This window comes from Chinchilla lanigera, unplaced genomic scaffold, assembly GCF_000276665.1.
Source record: "Chinchilla lanigera isolate Chin_1 unplaced genomic scaffold, ChiLan1.0 scaffold00046, whole genome shotgun sequence".
NCBI classification, from domain to species: Eukaryota; Metazoa; Chordata; class Mammalia; order Rodentia; family Chinchillidae; genus Chinchilla; species Chinchilla lanigera.
Window position 1 is genome coordinate 19,101,088 of NW_004955447.1, and position 21,661 is coordinate 19,122,748.

The window sequence follows — 21,661 nt, forward strand, 5'->3', positions numbered from 1 at the left end:
CCCCTGTGTCCCTGGGGTAATGGACAAGAAGACAGATTGCCCACGTCCCTCACCAGAGTGAAGCTGCCTCTGGAAGTGGCAGGGACAGGCGGCCTAGCAAAGCACCCAGCATCTGATCCCAGAGTAACAATGTGCTTCTCTATTTCCTTTGCCTCTTTTCCCTAGGATATTCGTGTCTAGTTAATTTACTTGAGTGGGAAGGAAGATCCTACTGTCTCTTCTGTTTGGTCTTCTGTCCCTGTCATTTGGAATTATGGTGTCAGAATCTCCTTTATTTAAAAATAAAGGAGGCAAACAAAGAAGCACTGTAAATTTGTAGACTTGTATGCAGTCTCTAAGGAAATTTAATTAACTCCCTTGCCTTTAATTAGCCAGGCCACGTTGTTATGTCCTCAACACAAGGAATAGTCAACCCATGAATGTTTCCTGAGTCACACAGATAGGTGTGAGATAGGTACTTTCTCTACTCATAGATTTAAGGATAATATTATGCCTCCAGTGGGCCTCATGGAGCCCCGTCACTCTCCTCTCAAGATTATGTCCCTTATCACTTTCGGAGGCAGCACACTGAGCCGCGGCCTTAATCCGACCCTGTTTGTTTGTGGTGTGCCCATTTTTAACTGCTGCTGCTCTGTGGCTCGTACCTGAGTGTGTGTAGCTGTGAGACCTTTTCTCTTCCACCTCCATGGCGGTTAAGGTTAGCTTCGTGGAGACCACAGCTGAGGTCAGCAGGGTGGAGTCTGTGTTTCCTCCTTCCTCCTAACCCACACACCTTCCCTCCTCTTGTCGTTATGAATCCCTCCATCTTCCCGGCTTCCCACATGTGTAATTGTGGCAGATTTCTAATATTATCTATTCAGACTATTTCCAAGTCTAATGCATTCGTCATTATTGTCAGTCACCGAAATAATCCTCGTTAGACCTACATCAGAAACTTCGCATTGTAAGACACTGGTGATTTCACTACTTTGTCATACTAGTTTTTGTTTTTTAAAAAATCATATAACTGAAATTATATTCAAAGTCTCACACTGTCTTTTTTTTCTTACATTTTTTTTATTTTATGGAAAAAAGGTAAAACAAAATTTCATGACTAGATGATAAAAACCATAGTTAATACATTGCATATTACTATCTTTAAAGTAGTTATATTTGCACAAAAATTCCTTTTCTGTGAACCAGGAAACATTAATAGTGTAACTAACTTGCGTTTCTCTCATTTTTCCCTTCCTTCTTTTCTCCTTTCCCCAACCTAGTTCCTTTGTCCTTTTAAAGTTTCTTCCCTTTTTACAGTATCTGATGTGCATTTTAGACCTTATTTACTCACATTATCTTTGATGTCTTTAAAAAATAATTTTATATGACCTCTTCTATTTAGACTTAAACTTTCTTTAGAGCCTTATATGTTGAGTTAACCCCCCCACACACATTTTGTTTTTTTGCAGTACTGGGGCAAGAACCCAGAGCCTCTGCACTGAGCTGTTCTCCAGCCCTTTTATTATTATACATATATACATTATTTTGAGACAGGTCATACTAACTTGCTAAATTACCTCTGCTGAGCTCAAACTCTCAATCTTGCTTAGCATCCCAGAGTGCTGAAATTAGAGGTATATGTAACCATGCCTGGCTTTTTTTTTCCCCTAGGCATACACCATTTGTGATGTTTCTCCTGAATATACTCTCATCTTCCTCTTATGGAATTATTTCTGTTAAATCTGTTCCATCTTAATTCATCCTATTTCCTTCTTCATAATCAGCCCTCTTATATTTAATTGTAACTTCAGCTGCATGTGAGAAATGATTAAGATAAGTCATGCCCTTTCCTGTGATGGTAAAGGACTAAGTAAATGTCAGTGTTAAGCTTGCAAGTGATTGGACATAAATTTTTATTGACTGTAAGATAACAGCATGTGGCATTTTAAGGGTCAAATAGTTTTTTTTTTTTTTTTTTTTTTGGTTTTTCTCCGGTACCGGGAACCGAACTCACGACCTTGCGCTTGCCAGGCAGGCGCTTTTGCCGCTGAGCTAAATCCCCAGCCCCCGGGTCAAATAGTTTTTAAATGGATATCATCTATATGCCATTTGAAACTATGGCATTGAATTAAGATCAAACTCCTTATTCTGAATTATAGTAGAAATACCAACTAATATGAATGGATTCATATGGGAGTTTAAACAGAAGAATATAGACTGGAATAAGGATGAGTACAGCATAAAAATATGAGCATGGTTTTTATGAAATAACCAATTTTTTTAATGTCTTTGTTTTCAAATTTTAGATGATGAAACTACAAGAAAGGGTTGAGGTTTGCTAACGGGATTTTGTTCTTGGTTCTCGGTAGGCTTACAGTTCATATGGATGAAGAACTTCGGGCTCTGGCTTTCAACACTCTGCAGGCACTAATGCTTGATTTTCCAGATTGGCGAGAGGATGTCCTTTCAGGATTTGTTTATTTTATTGTTCGTGAAGTGACTGACATCCATCCCACACTTCTTGATAATGCTGTAAAGATGTTGGTACAACTAATAAACCAGTGGAAACAAGCAGCCCAAATGCATCACAAAAACCAAGACTCACAGGTACCGAATTCTCATGTATCATCCCTTTGTACGTGTTTGGTGGTAAATGACCAATAATGACATCCATGTAGACTTATTTTCTCAAACACTAAAATTTGTCCTAGTTCAGTGTGTTCATAATTCCCTGCACTCAGCTTTCTGATAGTTTATGTATAAAGTGTTGTGTCTAACTTTTCTAAGCTTCTTTGGTAACAATTAGATTTTAGTGAACATAGAAAGTAGACCTAATTCTAGCTAACATTTAGGTGATTTCCTATATGTTTGAGTCTTAAACCCAGTGCCTGATCATTCAACCATCCCAGTGACAGATTTCCTATATTTTTAAAGCTTATATAATAAAAAATTTGGGTGGTCTTCCATTTGGATTATTTGCTTGTTTTATCCAAGGGACCAGTTCCTGTTTGACATTTATAGTGTCTGTGTTCCTTAACCATAAAATGTGTTCAAATTGTTGACTTATGTTACTGTATAAGTGATAGAACCTTGGAGGTTTAGAGCTGGACCATCTAAGGCAACCCAGCTTCTCAACCTTTGATGACCTTCGAATCACCACAGGGTCCAATAGTCTCTGTTCTAACGAGCTCACCGCTGAGCTTTGCTGCTGGTCCACACTGCAAGATGAAAACTACAATCCAGGCCCCTCTTCTTCCATGTAGAAACGAGATGAAGAGTAAGTGCTGGCTCCAAGGTTACAGAGTAGTAAAAGAATGACAGAAATTAGGTGCATAATTCCCATTTATACTGCCAGTGGAATGCCTTTTTTCCTCCATGCATACTATTATTACATTTTTATAGTTAAGTACTATTTAAATGGCTTGAGTCAAGCCAGACCGATAGCCATAATTGCCATGATTTGCTTTACTCTATACTAATTGTGCGGTTGTTTTTATAATGGCTGTACATGTGTATTTTTAACTTGTGTTTATTTTTCAAGCACGGTGTAGCTGATGGAGCTTCTCATCCCCCTCCTCTGGAAAGGAGCCCGTATTCCACTGTGTTCCACGTGGTAGAAGGGTTTGCACTTGTCATTCTCTGTAGCAGTCGACCTGCCACTAGGAGATTAGCTGTCAGTGTCCTTAGAGAAATACGGGCTTTATTTGCACTTTTGGAAATACCTAAGGTAAGGTATAGGTATTTCATTGAGTTGTCTAATGAAAGTACTTAAAATTCATACTTTTGTCCATCTTTATCTCATTTCTATTAATATCATTCACATATACCTTACTTTATAATAAAATCTTTAGAGAGAGTCTCAACTAACCTACCTGCTATTGATTCCTTTCATAGATTTGCTTAAACATTTACTTAGCTTTGGCTACCTTCCTTAAACTTTCCTAATTTATTTTTAGATATATGATGTGTTTTTTGTAGGGTGATGATGAATTAGCCGTAGATGTGATGGACAGGCTGAGCCCATCCATTCTTGAGAGCTTCATACATCTCACAGGGGCTGATCAGGTAACTAATGATTTTGTGCTTCTCAGTCTTGTTTTGAGATGTAAAACAGATACATAGACTTTCATACATAAACAAATTCCTTTTTTTTCTTTTCTTTTTTTTTTTTTGGTACCAGGAATCGAACTCAGGACCTTGCACTTGCCAGGCAGGCGCTTGTGCCACTGAGCTATATCCCCAGCCCAGAAACAAATTCCTTTAAGAGAGATAATGCATTAGAAAATTTTTTGAAAGGTATGAAGTGTTTCAAAAGTAAAGTGTTTTTTTAAAGTGACTGTTCTTTAGGCTGTAGTTAGTTCTTAGTCCCATAAAAATAACATTAATTTTGTCTTTATAAAACTCTGATCTTTCAAGCCTATAAAGTTTTCCTTAAATGCAATGTTATTGGGAACACATGTCTGTAATCCCAGATATTTGAGAGCCTGAGGCAAAAGTTCATATGGGCTACATAGATTCTGTTTCAAAAATTTAAAAAATGGCTGGGATATGGCTCAATGGTTGAGTGCCCCTGGGTTTAATTCCCGCTGCTGGGAAGGACAAAGTTCTTGTGAACTATTACTACTTGCTATCTATTATACTTGACATAGACATACTAACCAAAATCACGTAAAAATGTTTAAATTCAAAAGAATAATTTGTACACTCCTTCAATAAATATTTTTTGTTTGCTTTATCATATGGGTTTAAGTGCAGTGGGTTAGGTATATAACTTTCCATACCAACATCATATGTAATTTGACTTAATGAAATGGAGAGAAACATTTTGTCAACAAACACATTAGAAAGAAAACTTATACTAACTTTTTGGTTCAGTCTGAAGAAAAGGGTTATATCAAGTTTCCAAGGATGATAGGAAAATAAATTATTTTTCCCACCCTCTTGGAGAATGTGGACAAGAGGTGTGTGTGCTTTCCTTGTAACGTCTTTGCATAACCCTAAGTAATATATAAAAACGGGAGGTCATAGGAACATTTTGTAAGCCCTTAGATTTACGAAATTATCTCTTAAAATGATTAAAAATCCAGTACTGAACATGGTGGCACACACCTGTAATCCCAGCACTGTAGAAGCTGAGGCAGGATGACTGCTGCAAGCTTGAGGCCAGCCTGGGCTACATAATGAGTTAAAGGTCGGCCTGAACTACATACAAGACCTTGTCTCAAAAAACCAAAAAAAAATGATTAAAAATCTGTACAATTTCAAGAATGTTTTTAGATTATTAACATGAATTATGCTAATAGAGACACTAATGTATGACTTGCTTCTCATGCCTAAAACAGTGCTTAATGAATATCATTGTCCAAAGGTAAATCTTAATCTCTTCTGTATCAGAGCTCAAATATTATTGAACAGAATATTTCAGAAAATGTGCATCTGAAGAAGAACCTATGTTCCAGCCTATTCCATTCATGCATAGCCAGGGCCCATCACCCTGAAATGAAAGTTGATGCTTCATCTGTTAGTTCTCTAGCAGCTTTCCACAAAAGTCAGAAATTTATATATAGTGGTTCTCAACCTTTTTGGATTATAATTTTTTTCATTAGTCTTTTTGAGACAGGGTTTCACTGTGCAGTTCAGGCTGGCCTTGAACTCACTTTGTAGCCCAGGCTGGCCTCGACCTCACAGCAATCCTGCCTCAGCCTCTTGAGTGCTGGGATTACAGGTGTGCACCACCACACCTGGCTGGATCGTAAATCTTTTGAGAATAAAGCTATGGACTCTGTCTCCAGAAAAACCCACATATGCTCATAATACACACAAAAAAAGCCTTACATACAGTTTCAGGAACTCACTACTCCTTTTAACCTTAGACCTCATAGTACCCTCTACTCTAGCAACCACCAGTAGGCTACTTCCAGTTAAAGCAAGTCTTATGGCAAAACTTTGAAAGTTAATTGTAATGTTCAGTAATCAATTTTTTTTTCTCCACACAGACTACTTTGCTGTATTGCCCTAGCTCTGTAGATTTACAAACATTAGCAGAGTGGAACTCTTCTCCTATTAGCCACCAGTTTGACGTGATTAGCCCATCACACATATGGATATTTGCACATGTGACCCAAGGCCAAGACCCGTGGATTATAAGTCTCTCTAGTTTTTTAAAGCAAGAAAACCTTCCAAAACACTGCTCTACAGCTGTGAGCTATGCTTGGATGTTTGCATATACAAGGCTGCAGTTGTTGTCCCCACAGGTTGATATAAAGTAAGTCATTTTCCCAGTATAGGTTTAAAACTGTGTAGACCATGACCTTTCATAATGTATGCATCTGAAAAGTGGTACCAATCAGAAGTCCCATAAATCATGTGCCATACTGTATTGACAGTCTAAGAGGGAGAAGGAAGTTATAAGGGATATAGAGTTGTAAGTCCTTTATCCTTTTCATGTGTTGAATCTCACCAAATCTTGTTAGTTTACTTAGTAGCACCATGCTTAATACATGGTGTATGTCTAACTTCATTTATGTCTTATTCCACAGACATTGAGTACTACTAATAAAAACTCTGTACTAACCATCCCCCCTTAAGTGAACGGCAGTTTAGCAGTCATTCTGTAAAAGCTTCTAAGAGCACATTGTGATTTATACCTACCTGGCTTTCTTCTTTTCCTTTAGCAGCCCCATCAATGCTAAGAAAGTAAACACAACCACAAGCAGTGACTCGTACATTGGCCTGTGGAGAAACTATCTGATTCTTTGCTGCAGTGCAGCAGCATCCACATCATCGTCAACATCTGCAGGCTCTGTGAGGTGTTCTCCTCCTGAGACATTGGCATCCACCCCCGACAGTGGCTACAGTATTGATTCCAAAGTAAGTTTTTCGGGTCCGCTATGTCTCTGAATGGTGCCATGAAGTGAATATTTCAGTTCTTTTCACCTGTAATAAAGCAAATATATCAAGAAATCCCGTAACTGTTTTTGTGGATTCTTAGTTGGAATCAATTATACAAATAGTTTTTCATTGATGAGAAGGGCCCTTGCTCATTAAATTCATCATAGTAAAAATGAGTTCATTCTCCCTTTTTCAGGTTCCTAGAGTTGTCACACTTCTAAATTATCAAAAAGAATCATTTAAATAAGTGCCTCTCTAGAGCTCCCCTACACCGTGCCATACAGTGGGTGCTTGATAAGAGCAGCTACATAGTTTCTGTGATAGGACACAAAGTGTCGTGGTGTGGGCATTGAACGGAGCTGGAAAGCTTAAGGCCGGGTATCTGATGACCTCTGATGACTATTGCAGAAGAACTTTATTTTACTCATGTTCACAGAGCAACAGTCTCATCAGCTCATTGTCCTTGAACAAGGGCTGTGGGAATGTCTAATTGTTTAGTTGGTTGTAGTATTGTTAATGACTGTTGCACTGTTTTTTCTCAGATTATTGGCATCCCGTCCCCTTCATCACTGTTTAAGCACATAGTTCCAATGATGCGCTCTGAGAGCATGGAAATCACAGAGTCCCTGGTTCTAGGTCTGGGCAGGACCAACCCAGGAGCTTTTAGGTAATTGCCTTCTTATCTTTCTCTGCACTAAAATAGGGCTGGGCTATTGTCAGCAGTAGGGCACTTGTACAGCATGCATAAGGACATGGGTTCAAACCCCAGCACCACAAAAAATAAATAATTACACAAATGAGAAAATAAATAAGATATTTAAAATAAATTCAAATTTGATGCCATTTTATAAACAAATAAATAAATGTGCTTAGAGAGAGGGTGTAGTAGAGTTGAGGAGATTATTTATTAGGATAGCTGCATACCAGCCCTGACTTTTGCCAGTTAACTAGACAGGTACCACTTAAGTCAGGTAATATTTTTGATCCTTTATTTCTTTGTTCTTATTGAGTACATTAAGATTTACCCCATTTTCTTCATGCTGTTCTCTTTTTTCTTCTTTTTTGTGGTTGCTGGGATTGAACCAGGGCCTCATACAAGTCAGTACGCACTGTACTACTAAGCTGCGTCCCTGTCATATAGGGTTACTGTGAAAAGTTAAAACTCTATGCAGAATACATTCTAAGAGTAATAGCATGCCATATAAATCTTTAATATTTTCTTTTTCAGTTATTTACATAGTGATTCTATAATGGGTAATGTTGGTCTAGTGGTTACAGCTCATATTTTCTTCTCTAAGAGAAAGTCTTTCAAAGAGTACTTATCTATATATTTCCCATTGTTCTTGATATTTTTTATGTCAGTGAAGCATATTCTTCATTTTCCCCTGAGATTCTGCTATTTTGCTTTCTACTAGGCTCAGAATGTATTCTCGAGAGTTTCCTCAGTTGATAGGAGTGATATTTAATGATTTAGTTCTTCCTCCAAGGCACCATGTATAAGAGAATAGGTTAATAAACTAAATACATCTGTATTTAGTTAATAAACTAAATAATAAACTAAATACATCTGTAGGTGTGAAATCGCATTCATTATAAATGAAGTTGGAAGAATACTTTTATGGCAAATAAATACACTACTGTGCTAATGGAAAAAGTGGGGAAAAATTATTTCAGCTTCTTAAAAATAATGAAATTTCTATAAGTAGAACCAGTTTTGAAGCAAATGCTTTGAGTGCCAGCAGTTTTCACTAAATGGTGATACTGAGTGGATTTTCTTTTCTTCTTGGGCTTTTTCAATTTTCCAAATCTTATATAAGGAGAATATTTTCAGTTTATAGTCGGTGTAAATGAAGAACAATTTGTCTTTCTCATGAAGTTCATGCCCTGTGAGCCATTCATTTAATTTATAAAGGCTAGTCCTAAGGAGATAATCAAAAATGAAAAGTGACTAATACAGAAATCCATTCACTCAGCCAACATTTGCAGTAATGGAAAATTACATGAAATTGAATGATTCAGTAATAAACATGGTTAGGAAAATTGTGGTAGCCCACCCTATGATAGAGCATCATGAGTTAATTAATGGCGCATGAGAGTAACAGCTGGTGTTCAGGAAAGAAAGTACTATTTTCTGTATAATAATGTTTCAAATACATAACCTGTGTACAGGTTGCAGAATGATTAAACAAAAGCATTGATGGTACTAACCTTTATAAATTAAAATAAATGGCCTATACCATTTTTGTAGTTTCCACATGTTCTAGAAAATAGTGTATTATTTTACAAGAAAACTAAAACAATAAAAACTATGTTTAAAACAGTAGGATTAAGATTAACATTTGTCAGTTTATATCTTCATAGAAATATTTACATATTTATAAATACCAGACTTGTTTTCACTATTAATAGAAAGAATTATATCATGTCTTGGTTACTTTTTTCTCGTTGCTGAGACAAAATACCTGACACTCAAAATTAAGGAAGGGTAGGTTTATTTAGCTCACAGTTTGTGGAGGTTTCAGTCCATACTTGGCTGGCTCCAAGGCAGAGTGGCACACGGCAGGGGACCACTGTTTATGGCCATGGAAGACAGCAAAAGCAGCAAGAGCAAAAGGGAGGTATGGTGGCAAACAGACTCTTTCACTCCCTTGCATATCAAACTGTCCACCCTAGGGCAGTGCAGCACTCATACCCATAATCCTAGAAGCCCACCCCATGACTGCATAAGAATTTGGGGGGACATGCAGACACAAACCATATCATTTTTCTTCCAGGGAACTGATAGAGGAATTACATCCCATAATTAAAGAAGCACTCGAAAGAAGGCCAGAGGTAAGGTGTTTTCTGTCATTTTCTGTATCAAACATGTACTTGGCAAACACTTAACTTTCCTACTATAGCCTGAATTTGAAAATTATACATATTTTTGCATGGTGATACTATGGAAGAAAGTGATTGAGTACCAAATTAGATAGTAAGATAAAAACTATCTCATAAAAGACTCCTCCTTCTGTCTGACAGTGCAACTTAGTAGTAGAGCACTTGCCTAACGTATTTTGGCCTGGGGTTTGATCATCAGCACCATAAAAGAGAGAGAGAGAAAGCGCAGGAGAGGGCTCCTACTTTTAGCTTTGTTCAGTAGACTCGTGGTTCCTCTGTGTGAGTGACATCTAAAATTATGCTGAGATCTTGCTAAAATTTATAGCCTCCTAGACCTATTGAATGAGAATCCCTGGGGTAGTTCCCAGAAATCCATTTTTGTAAAGTAGCGTAGATGTATCTGATAGACCTTTAGAATCACTTCTGTTAATTTTGGGGTCCCCTGAGGCACTTGAATAGGGGGTAACAGCTGTTGTGTTAGAGACTTAGAAACGTCATCCATAATTCCTCACTTCCTTAATTCTGCCCAGTAGAGTAGTAAAAGTATCCCCATTATTTAATTGATTTAATTTTTGTTTTGGAACGATCATTCTGGTTACTGTGAGTGATGATTTATCAGAGGGAGATGGAATCAGAATGCAGGCGCAGCATTTATACTTCTAATTCCAGGGGGAACTTGAGCACACTGAGTCATTAGATGTGTTCAGTCATGTGGCTGGAATGCAAGTTATAGTTTGAGAGTCTTAGATTCAGTCTTCCTAGGGAGACAAAATGAAAACAGGCCAATTAAAACTTTGCAGAAATCCTCCAGGACTGTCAGGAAGCCATCTCATGCAGCATAAATTACTACAAACTTTAAAAAGACTACAAGGAAATAAATTTAGTGAACTGATCATCAGCATATTGGCTGATAATGGAAAGCAAGAAAGTGGACCGTGGACATGGAAATGAAAGACTAATATGTTCTTAATTGGTCTGTATTGTGAAAAAAAAATGCCTCAAATAATGAGTAGAAAGTGATACAGGAGATTTACACTTTACTCCTGTATTACTTCTTTTAAACTAAAGAATCAAGTTGAAATGTTATAACTGTTATTCTAGCTGTTAGGTTCTTTTGACCTTAGTAATATAAACATATTTATTCATTCTATAATAAGCAAAGAAGCCTTTGTTTTGCTTTATGTTATTTTTTATTTTTGTTTCTTCAGTACCAGGGATTGAGCCCAGTACCTTTTCACACTTAGCTATATCCCTGGCTCATTTTTTTCCTTTCACGATAGGTTCTCTCTCAGTTGCCAAATTGCCAAAGCTTCGCTTAAAATTGTTGTCCTCCTGCCTCAGCCTCCCAGGATGTTTCCTTTTATTTATTTTTATTTATTTATTTTTTGTGTGTGTGCCAAAATTAATGAAATGGAAAGCTTTTGTGTGAGCAAAATCTCTGGAGACTTTTAAATCCCCTTAAGATTGTTTTTGCTACCCTGTCATATTTAGGGGAGTCTCTTAGGGATTCTGTATAACTCAATAGTAGCAGTTTACTAATTGCTTCAGTTCTTCTAAGACTGTCAGACTACCAAATCAGTTAAAAGTAGCTGTAGAATTTTATTTCCCTCACACATAAGAGGTGTCACATGTAAGATATCCTGTGATTGTATTTGGCTGTTAATTTCTTGCTGTCCAAATATACCTCTCTAAGGTAGTAGCTGGCAGTGTTCGCAATCTACACTGCACAAGCAAAATAATTTTGATGAGCCTAGAAGCTCTCTCTGGCCTCCACATTGTTCTTTCCAAGTTACACCAAGTTTTCTGTGTACTTCCCTAAAGGTTTTTTAATGAACATCCTTGTGTCTTTGGAATAGAATATGAAACGGCGCAGGCGTCGAGACATTTTACGAGTACAACTGGTACGAATATTTGAACTGTTGGCAGATGCTGGTGTCATTAGTCACAGGTTGGTATTAAATTTTGTCTTTTCAAACTTTAGAGTGATTACAGAATTTAATCTCTTTTCTCTCCTGAGATACATAAAAACAAAAGTGCCTGTGCAATAGAAAAAAGAAACTGCATCACTGCAGACGTAACTTGTCAGTCAGAGAGTCATCTAGTGCATTAACCAGTGGCCCAAAAACATATTGAAAAATCTGCCACCAGAACTAGATTGCTTTTGGGGACAACTGGGTATAATGTTGGTATGAACTTCTCTCCATCCCAGTGTTGGGGATCCACCCCACAGGCACTCTACCAGTGAGCTACATGCCTAGCCATTTTAATTTTGAAATGAGAGCTCTCAAGTTGTCCAAGCTGGCCTCAACTTGGAATCCTCTACCTCATTCTCCCAAGTAGCTGGGATTGCATGCGCTGGCTTGCATGCATACTGGCTTTTTCTATGATTTTGATATGTGTTGGAACCCAGTTTTCTAAGCAAGGAGATAGCAGTAGTCTTTTCTGGACATATTTACCTATTTCTTTCCTCATTTTGAAAATCCATTTCTCATGGGAATGAAAAGAAATAATACATTCAGAGGCTAAATATTATAAAATTTGCAAGTCTGTTTCAGTGAACTGTTGTCTGTTCCACTGGGAAAAATTATGAAATCTGCAGGCATAATTCATAACTTTGTTTTCTACCATTCACAAATTAAACCCTAACCTGGAGTCACTACTAGAGGAAAGGCTTCTTAACCCTAAAACCAGCTCCTTGAGGAAAATTCCATGAGCTATGTGTTGAAAAATATTTCCTCAGGATGTTGCTTTACCAAGGAAGGAAAAATAGTGAATCTGACCTCCAAAAATGTAACTGAAAAGATCTTGCAAGGAAAAATGTGTTGATAATTGAATGAGTGTACTACCTGTGCACAGCATTTGTTCTGATTTCTTAGTGTTCCTGGCACTTTTCTTACTTAACATTAAAAGCTTTGGGCAACTGCTTTCAAAACAGAACTTTAAGAGAATTTTAAACCATTGGTTCTTTTTTCTGCCCTCCACAAAAAAACAAACAAACAAACAAAAAAAGAAAACACTAGCATTTAGGAAAAGTGAAATTGAAATTTCTGGGATTAATGTAAAAAACTAACTTTGCACAAGTCTAAATCTTTTATTTTTTGGTTCCTTCAAATGTAAAGGTAGTAAATAAGGAATCTTTGAATGATACTGTTTTGGGGAACTGCAAAGTGTTAGTATACTGAAATTTTAACTACAAAAGCTATACTATCTTACTGAACAGTAATAGATTTTTTTTTTTTTTTAAACAGGTGTGTGTTTTGATTTGGGGTTTTTAAAAATAAGATCTCAATAAAGGTTATTACTGTTACAGGTCTGCTGCTTTGGTTAAAGAAAAAATGTAATTCAGAATGCCAAGAAGTCAGCTATCTTTGCTTTCCCAGTAGGTCATGTGCCTGATATATATAGTAGCTAATCAGTGAATATTTGTTAGAAGAATGAATGTTTTATTCTGGTGCAGGTTGCAGATAGCTAAATTGATTTCCTATGCACTAATAGGTCATGACCCTAAAGTTTTGAAATGCTCATTTAAGTAAAATCATGAATTCACTTGGTACTACTTTATTGTTGTAGGTGATATACTTAATATAAAATAGTACAACTGTGATACCTTACTCATGTTTTCATGGGTTCAGGATGTTGGTAAGAAGCTACACAGAGCCAGTAAAAAAAATATGTTTTGCATTTCAAAAATCACTATATAACAAAGAAAAGCTGACCTGAATAATTATAAATGTAATAGCTTTTAATTTATATAGCACTTTCTATGTACAAGGCCATGTCATATGTAACTCCTTTATATGTTTATTAAAACTCTCCAAAGTAGGTACTAAACATGTGCATAATGGTTGCTGGAATAAGGCAGGAACCCAAATTGTCACCTGACCAATCAGTGGTTCCCAGTACAGATCTCTTGCCTCAAAGAGAATCTCATTGCAGAAAGACACACATGTAAAAAGGTGTGCAAACCAACACTTTAACCCTCTGAGTTGAATCCTCCCTGTGTGTTTGTATCCTTGGGAATGCCTGTCCCAGAAAGCTGCTGGCACCCATATCTAAAGGGTGGTTTGTTGTGCTGAAGGCATGGTGTGAGTAGGCCTGGCCACTGTGAAGACCAGCAGAACTAATCTGTCTTCTATCTGCCCTTCTACACTGGCTGTCCCCTTTCCATAAGCTTTCTCATCTCCTTATTTGTAAAGTGCATATTTTAACAGAGAAGAACACTTACAATAATTGATTAATGTTAGATATGGAATTAAATAATATAAATTGAAATAGCTCCTTGATTAAGAAGCACCTTCTATTTCTATATTTAAGTAAGGCAAACATATCCCCTTAATTTTCATACATTAAGTTGCATACTGCTATGATTATGCAAAGCTTAATATATATTATTCTGATTTTAATTACTAGGGTTTTGTTTTCATGTAAATAATAATTTAAAGTTATACTTTCTTTAGCATTTATTTCCTTCAATATTTTCAGTGCAAGTGGTGGCCTTGACAGTGAGACTCATCTCCTCAACAACACGTTGTTAGAGTACGTGGACCTCACCCGACAGCTCCTGGAAGCAGAAAATGAGAAGGACTCCGACACACTGAAGGATATACGATGCCATTTTAGTGCCTTAGTGGCGAATATCATCCAGAATGTTCCAGGTATTACTTTCACGTAGTATATCTTCTTTGAGATGTTGACAAGAAATTTGTGAACATATTGGAAAAATAATGTCAGCATAGGAGATTGTTTTACCTTAAAATTAGTGTTTAGAAATCAAAAATCAACCCAGCATATTTTTAGAAAGTGTCAAGATATTGACACAAAAATCTAAAGAAATCAGGTAGAATGAATAGCACAGATTTGTTTGAGATACCATGAACAGAGAGCATAATGTCCCTAATGACAATTAAAAATAAAACTAATGAGATACTTTTGAATAGTGGGAGATGAGTGTAGGCCATTGCTATACAGTGTAACAGGGATACAGTCATAAATGGATTCGTGTAACAGATGTATCCTATTACAGAGCAAGCATGTGCTACAAAAAGTGGTATACAAAATTGCATTTCAGGCTGGGCGTGGTGGTGCACACTTGTAATCCCAGCACTTAGGAGGCTGAGGCAGGAGGATCGTTGTAAGTGTGAGGCCAGCCTGAGCTACAAAGTGAGCTCAAAGCCAGCCTGAACTGCATAGATAGACCCTGTCTCAAAAAGACAAAAAAAAGAAAAAAAAAACCCAAACAAAAAAACAAAATTGCATTTCAAAAAGTCAAATTCTTTATGAGACAAAATTGTGACTATAAGCCTGTTGTATAAGAACAGATTTTTTCCTTTGAAAAAATATCCAAGATTGTTTTGTTACTTTAAATAGTATATGCTTTTTAAAGAGCGAGCATGGGCTGTATTTTATAACAGGGTCATTTAAACACATAATTAGGTATGTTAATGTGCAGTGCAAGAGCCCTATTTTAATCTTTGAAAGGAAAGTGATGCTATTTAGAAGAGTGTTTCTTCCTCTACATTTTCTGTTCAGAAGCTCATGAAAATAAAGATGTGACTTATCTTTTTCCTATGCACTTTTCCACAACTTCTGCTTTGGCTTATGGAAACACCGCTGAATTTCTCCAGCATCCCTTGCTGCAGAGAACTTGCAGAATAGGGCTTCAGAGTAGAAGTAGTAATCTAAGTGCATAGTTTTCTAAAGCCCTGAGGCTCTCTGGTGGGTGCCATTAGCAGTTGGCAGAATAGATTTGGACACCAGGCCTCTACCTTACTTCAAGCAGATCAACTCCTCTTATCTGTTTCATACATCAAGATCCTTTTCTTCCATAAAGCTGGCTTTCCTGCTGAAAAAAATACACTTAAAAATGACACATTTAGTTCATAGCCCTTACTTGCCGGGAACTAAGTTTCCAAGGTGTGCTCGCCAAGCTTGCTGTACAGCCAGCGGCAGCCTGGGCAGAAGTGGGGTTCTGACTCAGCCTCTGGGCCACCCCTGCACTCTTACCTCTCTTGACACTGTTTCTGCCATTTGCATATATGTTAATGACTCTTGTTACTGCGGAGGATTTATGTGGATTGAAATAAAAACTTTGACTCCCTTCTTTAAAAAATAATTTTATACATTTAGTAACATAAGCTGGTATGCATTATAAAGTACAAAGAAACGCAAATAAATTTCCCCGTCTATGTTTTTGTTTACAGTGCACCAGAGGAGAAGCGTTTTCCCCCAGCAGAGCCTCCGCCACAGTCTGTTCATGCTCTTCAGTCACTGGGCTGGCCCCTTCAGCATCATGTTTACGCCTTTGGACCGATACAGTGACAGGAACATGCAAATCAATAGACATCAGTACTGTGCATTAAAGGTATTTACTTAGATCGCTTTTTTCTTAGAGTTCCTTTTTGCTTATGTCAAGAGCACAGTTTGTTTTAATGGTTCGTACCTGAGAGTATTAAAATATGTTTGTCTGCCACAGTGAGACACTTACATCCTAACTTCGTGAAAGAGTTCCAGAATCTGTCAAAATTTGCTCACCTTTCCTTAACATAACTGAGGTTTTACTCTAAGGAATGCCTGTTCCTTCATACTTAAGTATTTTCTCTTGGTGTTTTTATCTTCTTTTTCCTACTGTTTTTTAAGAGTAGGAAGAATTTATTAAGAGAAAGAAAGCTTCTGTCTGAGAGGGACAGAGGGGGCCCAGAAAGTGGGTTGCCCACCAACCCCACTTCTCAAGGGTGTCTTTCCAACTGTTTTAATGCCATGTCTAATGTGGTATGATGATATTTACTTATAATACATTTTTCATCTTAAAAGTTACTGTTATGGGGCGGGGGATGTAGCTCAGTGGCATAAGCACTTGCCTGGTAAGCCTAAGGTCATGAGTTCGATTCCCAGCACCAAAAAAAAAAAAAAAAAGTTACGATTTTCTTTGTAAAGAAAAAAAGCAAGAATATTGTGGCCAGTAAAACATGAGTAGGAATATCTTGCCTCTTCTCATTAAGCAGCCAGCATTTAAACTCTTAAATTTTTTAAGTGTAATTCTGATATTATTGTTTGAAGGCTATGTCTGCTGTACTGTGTTGTGGCCCTGTTGCAGATAATGTGGGACTGTCATCAGATGGCTATTTGTACAAATGGTTGGATAACATTCTGGACTCTCTGGACAAAAAGGTAATTATGACAATTCCCTTGAACTTTCATAATAAATTGTCATTATGTTATTTAGAGTTAGTGTATGACATATTGAAAAGAGGTCCTCTTTTTGGTAAGATAGGATAGAGTTACATACAAAAAGCCAATTACATAAAATTTAAATAGGTTAACATAATCTAAGAAAGTTCTAATTTTTATTTATTACTCATTTGAATAATTTTTGTTTTTCTTTTACATTAGAGGATTTATAAGCTAATATAGTAGAGTTCTGAGTCTATAAATAAAATATCAATATAGAACATGAACTCCATGGAAGAAGTATGTTATTTGTTAATCAAATTCATTTTTTTCACCACTCTCCAGTTAATCCTTTCTTACCTTAGTCTCTGCTATATACTCACACAGACTTCACAGTTTAAATAGAATTTACATTTTTCCCTGCACAATAATTTTTCTATTGGGTACAAATAAGGGTAAAACTTGCTAAAAATAATTGGAGAGGTTAACAGCTCATTTTTCTGAAAGCATCTGTTTCATATTCATCAACCACCTTTGGGGCTCCTGGAAGAGAAAGTCCTACTGAAGAGTCTTGTATAAAAGGACAAAGGCCGTGTGTAGTTTATCTGTGTTGTTTTCTCTGCTGGCTGAGTAAGCAGGAGTTGAACAAAAAGAGACTCCATTGCATTATGATAATAAAAATTACTTCAGTAAAAGTGCACAGGACTCAGTAATGAATTAACATGCGCTTTCGCTCTCTGGCAATGTTGTGGCTTCCCTAGGTTCATCAGTTGGGCTGTGAAGCAGTCACATTGTTGCTGGAGCTAAACCCGGATCAGAGCAACCTGCTGTACTGGGCTGTGGACCGCTGCTACACGGGTTCCGTCAGGGTGGCTGCGGGCTGCTTTAAAGCCATAGCCAGTGTGTTCCAGAGCAGGTACTCCAGACAGCTGCTTGCACACTTCACTCAGGTTTCTCCCTTTAAAGACATTTTTTTTCATTTGAATTTAGAAATACTGAGAAACCCTTCTTTCCTTATGCTCTAGTGGAATTTAGCCACTAAGGATCATGATAAGCATGAATCTGTTTTACCTGTTGCCTCAAAAAAAAGCCACCCTATGCTTAGGTGATGCATGCAGCCTTGCTCTTTGCATATCCTGTTTATTCACTGATGTGAGTGTCTCCAGACATTTTTGTTTACCTGACATGTGAAATTTATCCCTAGGGATTATCAGTGTGACACAGTGATGCTCCTAAACCTGATACTGTTTAAAGCAGCTGATTCTTCTAGAAGTATCTATGAAGTTGCTATGCAACTTTTACAGGTTTGTAAACAAATGTGAATTAAAATATTTCTTTACTGAAGATTTACTGAGGCCTAATATTTTATTACCACTAAACCACATTAATGCTTAGCTTTATTTTTAGTAGTGAAGTATGGTGCCATGTTCTGATTATCCTTAGAAACAGAAAAAAAAAATAATACGGATATTTCAATCTATAATCTGAACTATTCAGAAGTATAATGTATATATGAAGGTATTTACAGGTATTAACTGATCTGTGCAAGTAACTATTTCTATTTAACAGATGAGAATAACATGAGTTGAATGATTTGAGAGTTATGTTTATGATACCCTCATATTAACTTTATTAGATTGTGAGTGTATCATTATGATGTTATACAGTATTCAGAAAAGAACACGGTTGTGTATCTTAATTAAGGGTTAAAAGTAAGATTCAGATGGACCCTTACATTTCTAAAGGCTTTTAAGTAGTAGAGCCACCTTAGGAATGATATCTTAATCCCTTTATTAAAGTTAGCAGAATAGCTCTCTATTTAGTGTGATGTCAGAAGAGTTTTAATTAGTATTCCATATTTAGTCTGTGCTAAGATCCAGTTGAAGGGGTTTTTTCCCCCCCACACACATTTGTGTAGTCATATTGAGCTGGAAAGTAAATCTTTTTCAGGTAATTATACCTTAGGTTACTTTTTTTTAACATTAGAAATTAACATATTTTATAATATACATAAAGATACAAATTTTAAACTGGAATATTTCTTGGGAAAAGATGCTTTTTAAGTCATAGCTGATCTTTAGGGGACCCTTAAAATGTTAACATAAGTTGATGGGATTACATTCCTTTAGATTCTGGAACCGAAGATGTTTCGCTATGCTCACAAATTAGAAGTTCAGAGAACAGACGGAGTACTCAGCCAGCTGTCTCCTCTGCCACATCTGTATTCTGCTTCGTATTATCAGTTGTCTGAGGAATTAGCAAGGGCATATCCTGAGCTCACTCTTGCCATCTTCTCAGGTATGGCTACTGAACTGATTAGATAGTCTTTTGGAATAATTTCTTTTAAAAAGTCATCTTCAGAGTTTGGGTTTTGATTGTTTTTTAACAAGTTTTAGGGTCTTGCTATATAACCCAGGCTTGCCTTCAGCTGATGGTCCTCCTGCCTCAGCCTACCAAGTACCATCATTACAGGTATGGGCCACCACACCCAGCTTAGAAAAATTTAAGGAGATTAAGTTAGAGGTTGAATCAAGGAAAAATGTGTCTTCAACTAAGATAATTTTTTCTTTCTTTAAGATAATTTTTTTCTCTTAATGCTATTCTATCTGATACTCAGATTTCTTATTGATGGAGTCTTCTAGGGCTTTACAACTGGCCCTTCCTTCTCACCCAATTCCAACCCCCCCACCAAAAAAAAGGGAAAAAAAAAAAAGAGAATGGAGGACTTCATATAATTTAAAGTATTTCTTTGGGAGACGTAGAACTTCCTGAGTGTGTTTTATTTTCTGTCTTGGGCTGCCATCAACAACAGAAATGGGAAGGGGTGAAGATGTCCTTCCGTAAGTGGAACTTGAATCCTCTAATCACAGAGGCAGATCATGCAGTGTTTTGAACAAAATTATTTTTAGAGTCCCCCTTTGCCTTCTGATCCTGCTAATTTCCCTTAAAACTAATGAGTACAGTGCTCCCGTTAGGGCCTTTCAGATGCAAGAACATTAAGACTGTCAGGAAAGTAGTCACATCTGTCCAGCTGTCAGACTTAGGAGAATTTTAGGGTCCTACCTTATGAAAATACTGTTGTGAATTCCCCCCGTGGTGGCTTACCCTTTAACTAAAAAATTGTTCTTATTGCTCAAAAGACACTGAGTTTTCAGCTTGTCAGCTGCAGCAGGCTCTTGTTCCAATCTGAGTATCAGGCATGCACCAAAATTGTCATCGGAGGGTTACAGAGTTCTGCCTCAGGTGGTTTCCTTTACTTGGGCTCAAAACATAGTGGCTTCAACCTTTATCTGTCTTTTCATAGATAAATTCTTATTCTGAATTGACCGAGGAAAACCAACTGCAATTCTCCCTGCATTCAGTGGTGAAAAGCAGTTATCCTGTTTGATTTAGACTGGTCAGTGGAGCTTCCCTGTTCTCAGCTCTCATATCCTTGACAGCCCTCCGAGATGGAAGTGGATGGCTGTCAACACAGAAGAGTGGTCACCATAAATGCCAGCTGTCCTGGGTACCTCGGTCGTTGTCCTCTCCCTGGGACCAAATTCCCAACACCTGTAACTTACAGCGAGGCTTACTTTGGCTCACGCTTTCAGCCCGTGGTCGTGGGGCTGCAGGGCAGAACAGACGGGCGGCAGGGCCTGGGCAGAGGACAGCTTCCCAACCCATGGCAGCCAGGAGTCAGGAGAGAGGGAAGAGCTGGGGACGAGAGCGCACCCTTCAGGTCAACCACTAGTGACCACCTCCAGCTAGCCCCTTCTCCTAGCAGCACATTTAGCAACTGAACCCATCGGTGGGTGAGTCCACTAAGGAGTACAGTGTCCCTCCAAATCCAGTCACCTTGCAAATATGTGAGCCTTTTGGGAGAATCTTAGATTTAAACCGTAACCCAAGGTAGGAAGCTCAGTGCAGAGAGCAGGGTCTGGCGGGGTCTCCACCATCCTGGAACTGGGGAGATGTCCATTGGTACAGGTGCAGGCCATGCCCACAGCTCAGTCTCCTTGGCATGTTTCCTTCAGTTCTGTCTTCAGATACTCTTGTCCTCAGCATCTGCTAATTTTAACTCTTCTGCTTAAAAATTATTTTAAACCAAAACGTACTCTCTAAATGTGAAAGAATTCTATGGCTCACGTAATCCTACTCAATCTAAGTTTCACTTGTTGCTAAGGCAAGAGGCGAGCAGTGTTCGTCGGGTTTATACTGTAGAAGTAGAGGCATCATCATAAACTGTGTCCTCTGTAAGATATGTGGCCCTGCATCTGCCTTCCTTCGGCACCAGTGCCATGGTCTTTAAATGTCGTCAGCTCCCGGCTCTTCCCCTCTTCTTCCTCCTCCATACCCGCTGCCCTGTGCCTTGCATTGAGTAGCAGTGTGCTCGCTCCGTGTTCGCAGCCCTTACGACTGCTGTGGATCCACCCAGGTGGCCTTCAGGCTCCATCGGTGTCAGTTTCTTCTCTGTCACATCTAATCTCTTAACTTCTAGTCTTTGATCTCTTTGCTACTTTCCACAGCAACTGATGTTGGGTATCTGATGTTTCTCTAAATTTTGAGCTTTCTTGATTTCCATAAACTTCCTACTTCCTGGATTTTTTTTCTATAGTGGACTATTTCTTATCTGTCACGTTAGTGGATTCTTTTCCTTCTATTGACTTAAGTGTTAGTGCTCTCAGAATTCCAGCCTGGATCTCCTCACAAGGCCCTCTCTCCTAGAGGGAGGCCAAGCACTGCCATGGCTGCAGCTCCCACATAC

General features: G+C 37.8%; 1 protein-coding gene across 8 annotated transcripts in view; it reads left to right on the forward strand.

Moving 5' to 3' along the window:
- Positions 1-21,661, forward strand: part of Fryl (FRY-like) — a 266,366-nt gene that overhangs the window by 184,717 nt on the left and 59,988 nt on the right. For all 8 annotated transcript variants that reach the window (XM_005392935.2, XM_005392937.2, XM_005392940.2 and 5 more), the window contains 14 exons: positions 2,346-2,583; positions 3,518-3,703; positions 3,955-4,041; positions 5,973-6,241; positions 6,651-6,846; positions 7,410-7,534; positions 9,642-9,699; positions 11,604-11,695; positions 14,230-14,402; positions 15,948-16,108; positions 16,804-16,914; positions 17,676-17,830; positions 18,119-18,218; positions 19,044-19,212. In XM_005392935.2, the coding sequence (XP_005392992.1) occupies positions 2,346-2,583; positions 3,518-3,703; positions 3,955-4,041; positions 5,973-6,241; positions 6,651-6,846; positions 7,410-7,534; positions 9,642-9,699; positions 11,604-11,695; positions 14,230-14,402; positions 15,948-16,108; positions 16,804-16,914; positions 17,676-17,830; positions 18,119-18,218; positions 19,044-19,212 (2,120 nt within the window). The remainder of the gene's footprint in view (positions 1-2,345; positions 2,584-3,517; positions 3,704-3,954; positions 4,042-5,972; positions 6,242-6,650; positions 6,847-7,409; positions 7,535-9,641; positions 9,700-11,603; positions 11,696-14,229; positions 14,403-15,947; positions 16,109-16,803; positions 16,915-17,675; positions 17,831-18,118; positions 18,219-19,043; positions 19,213-21,661) is intronic.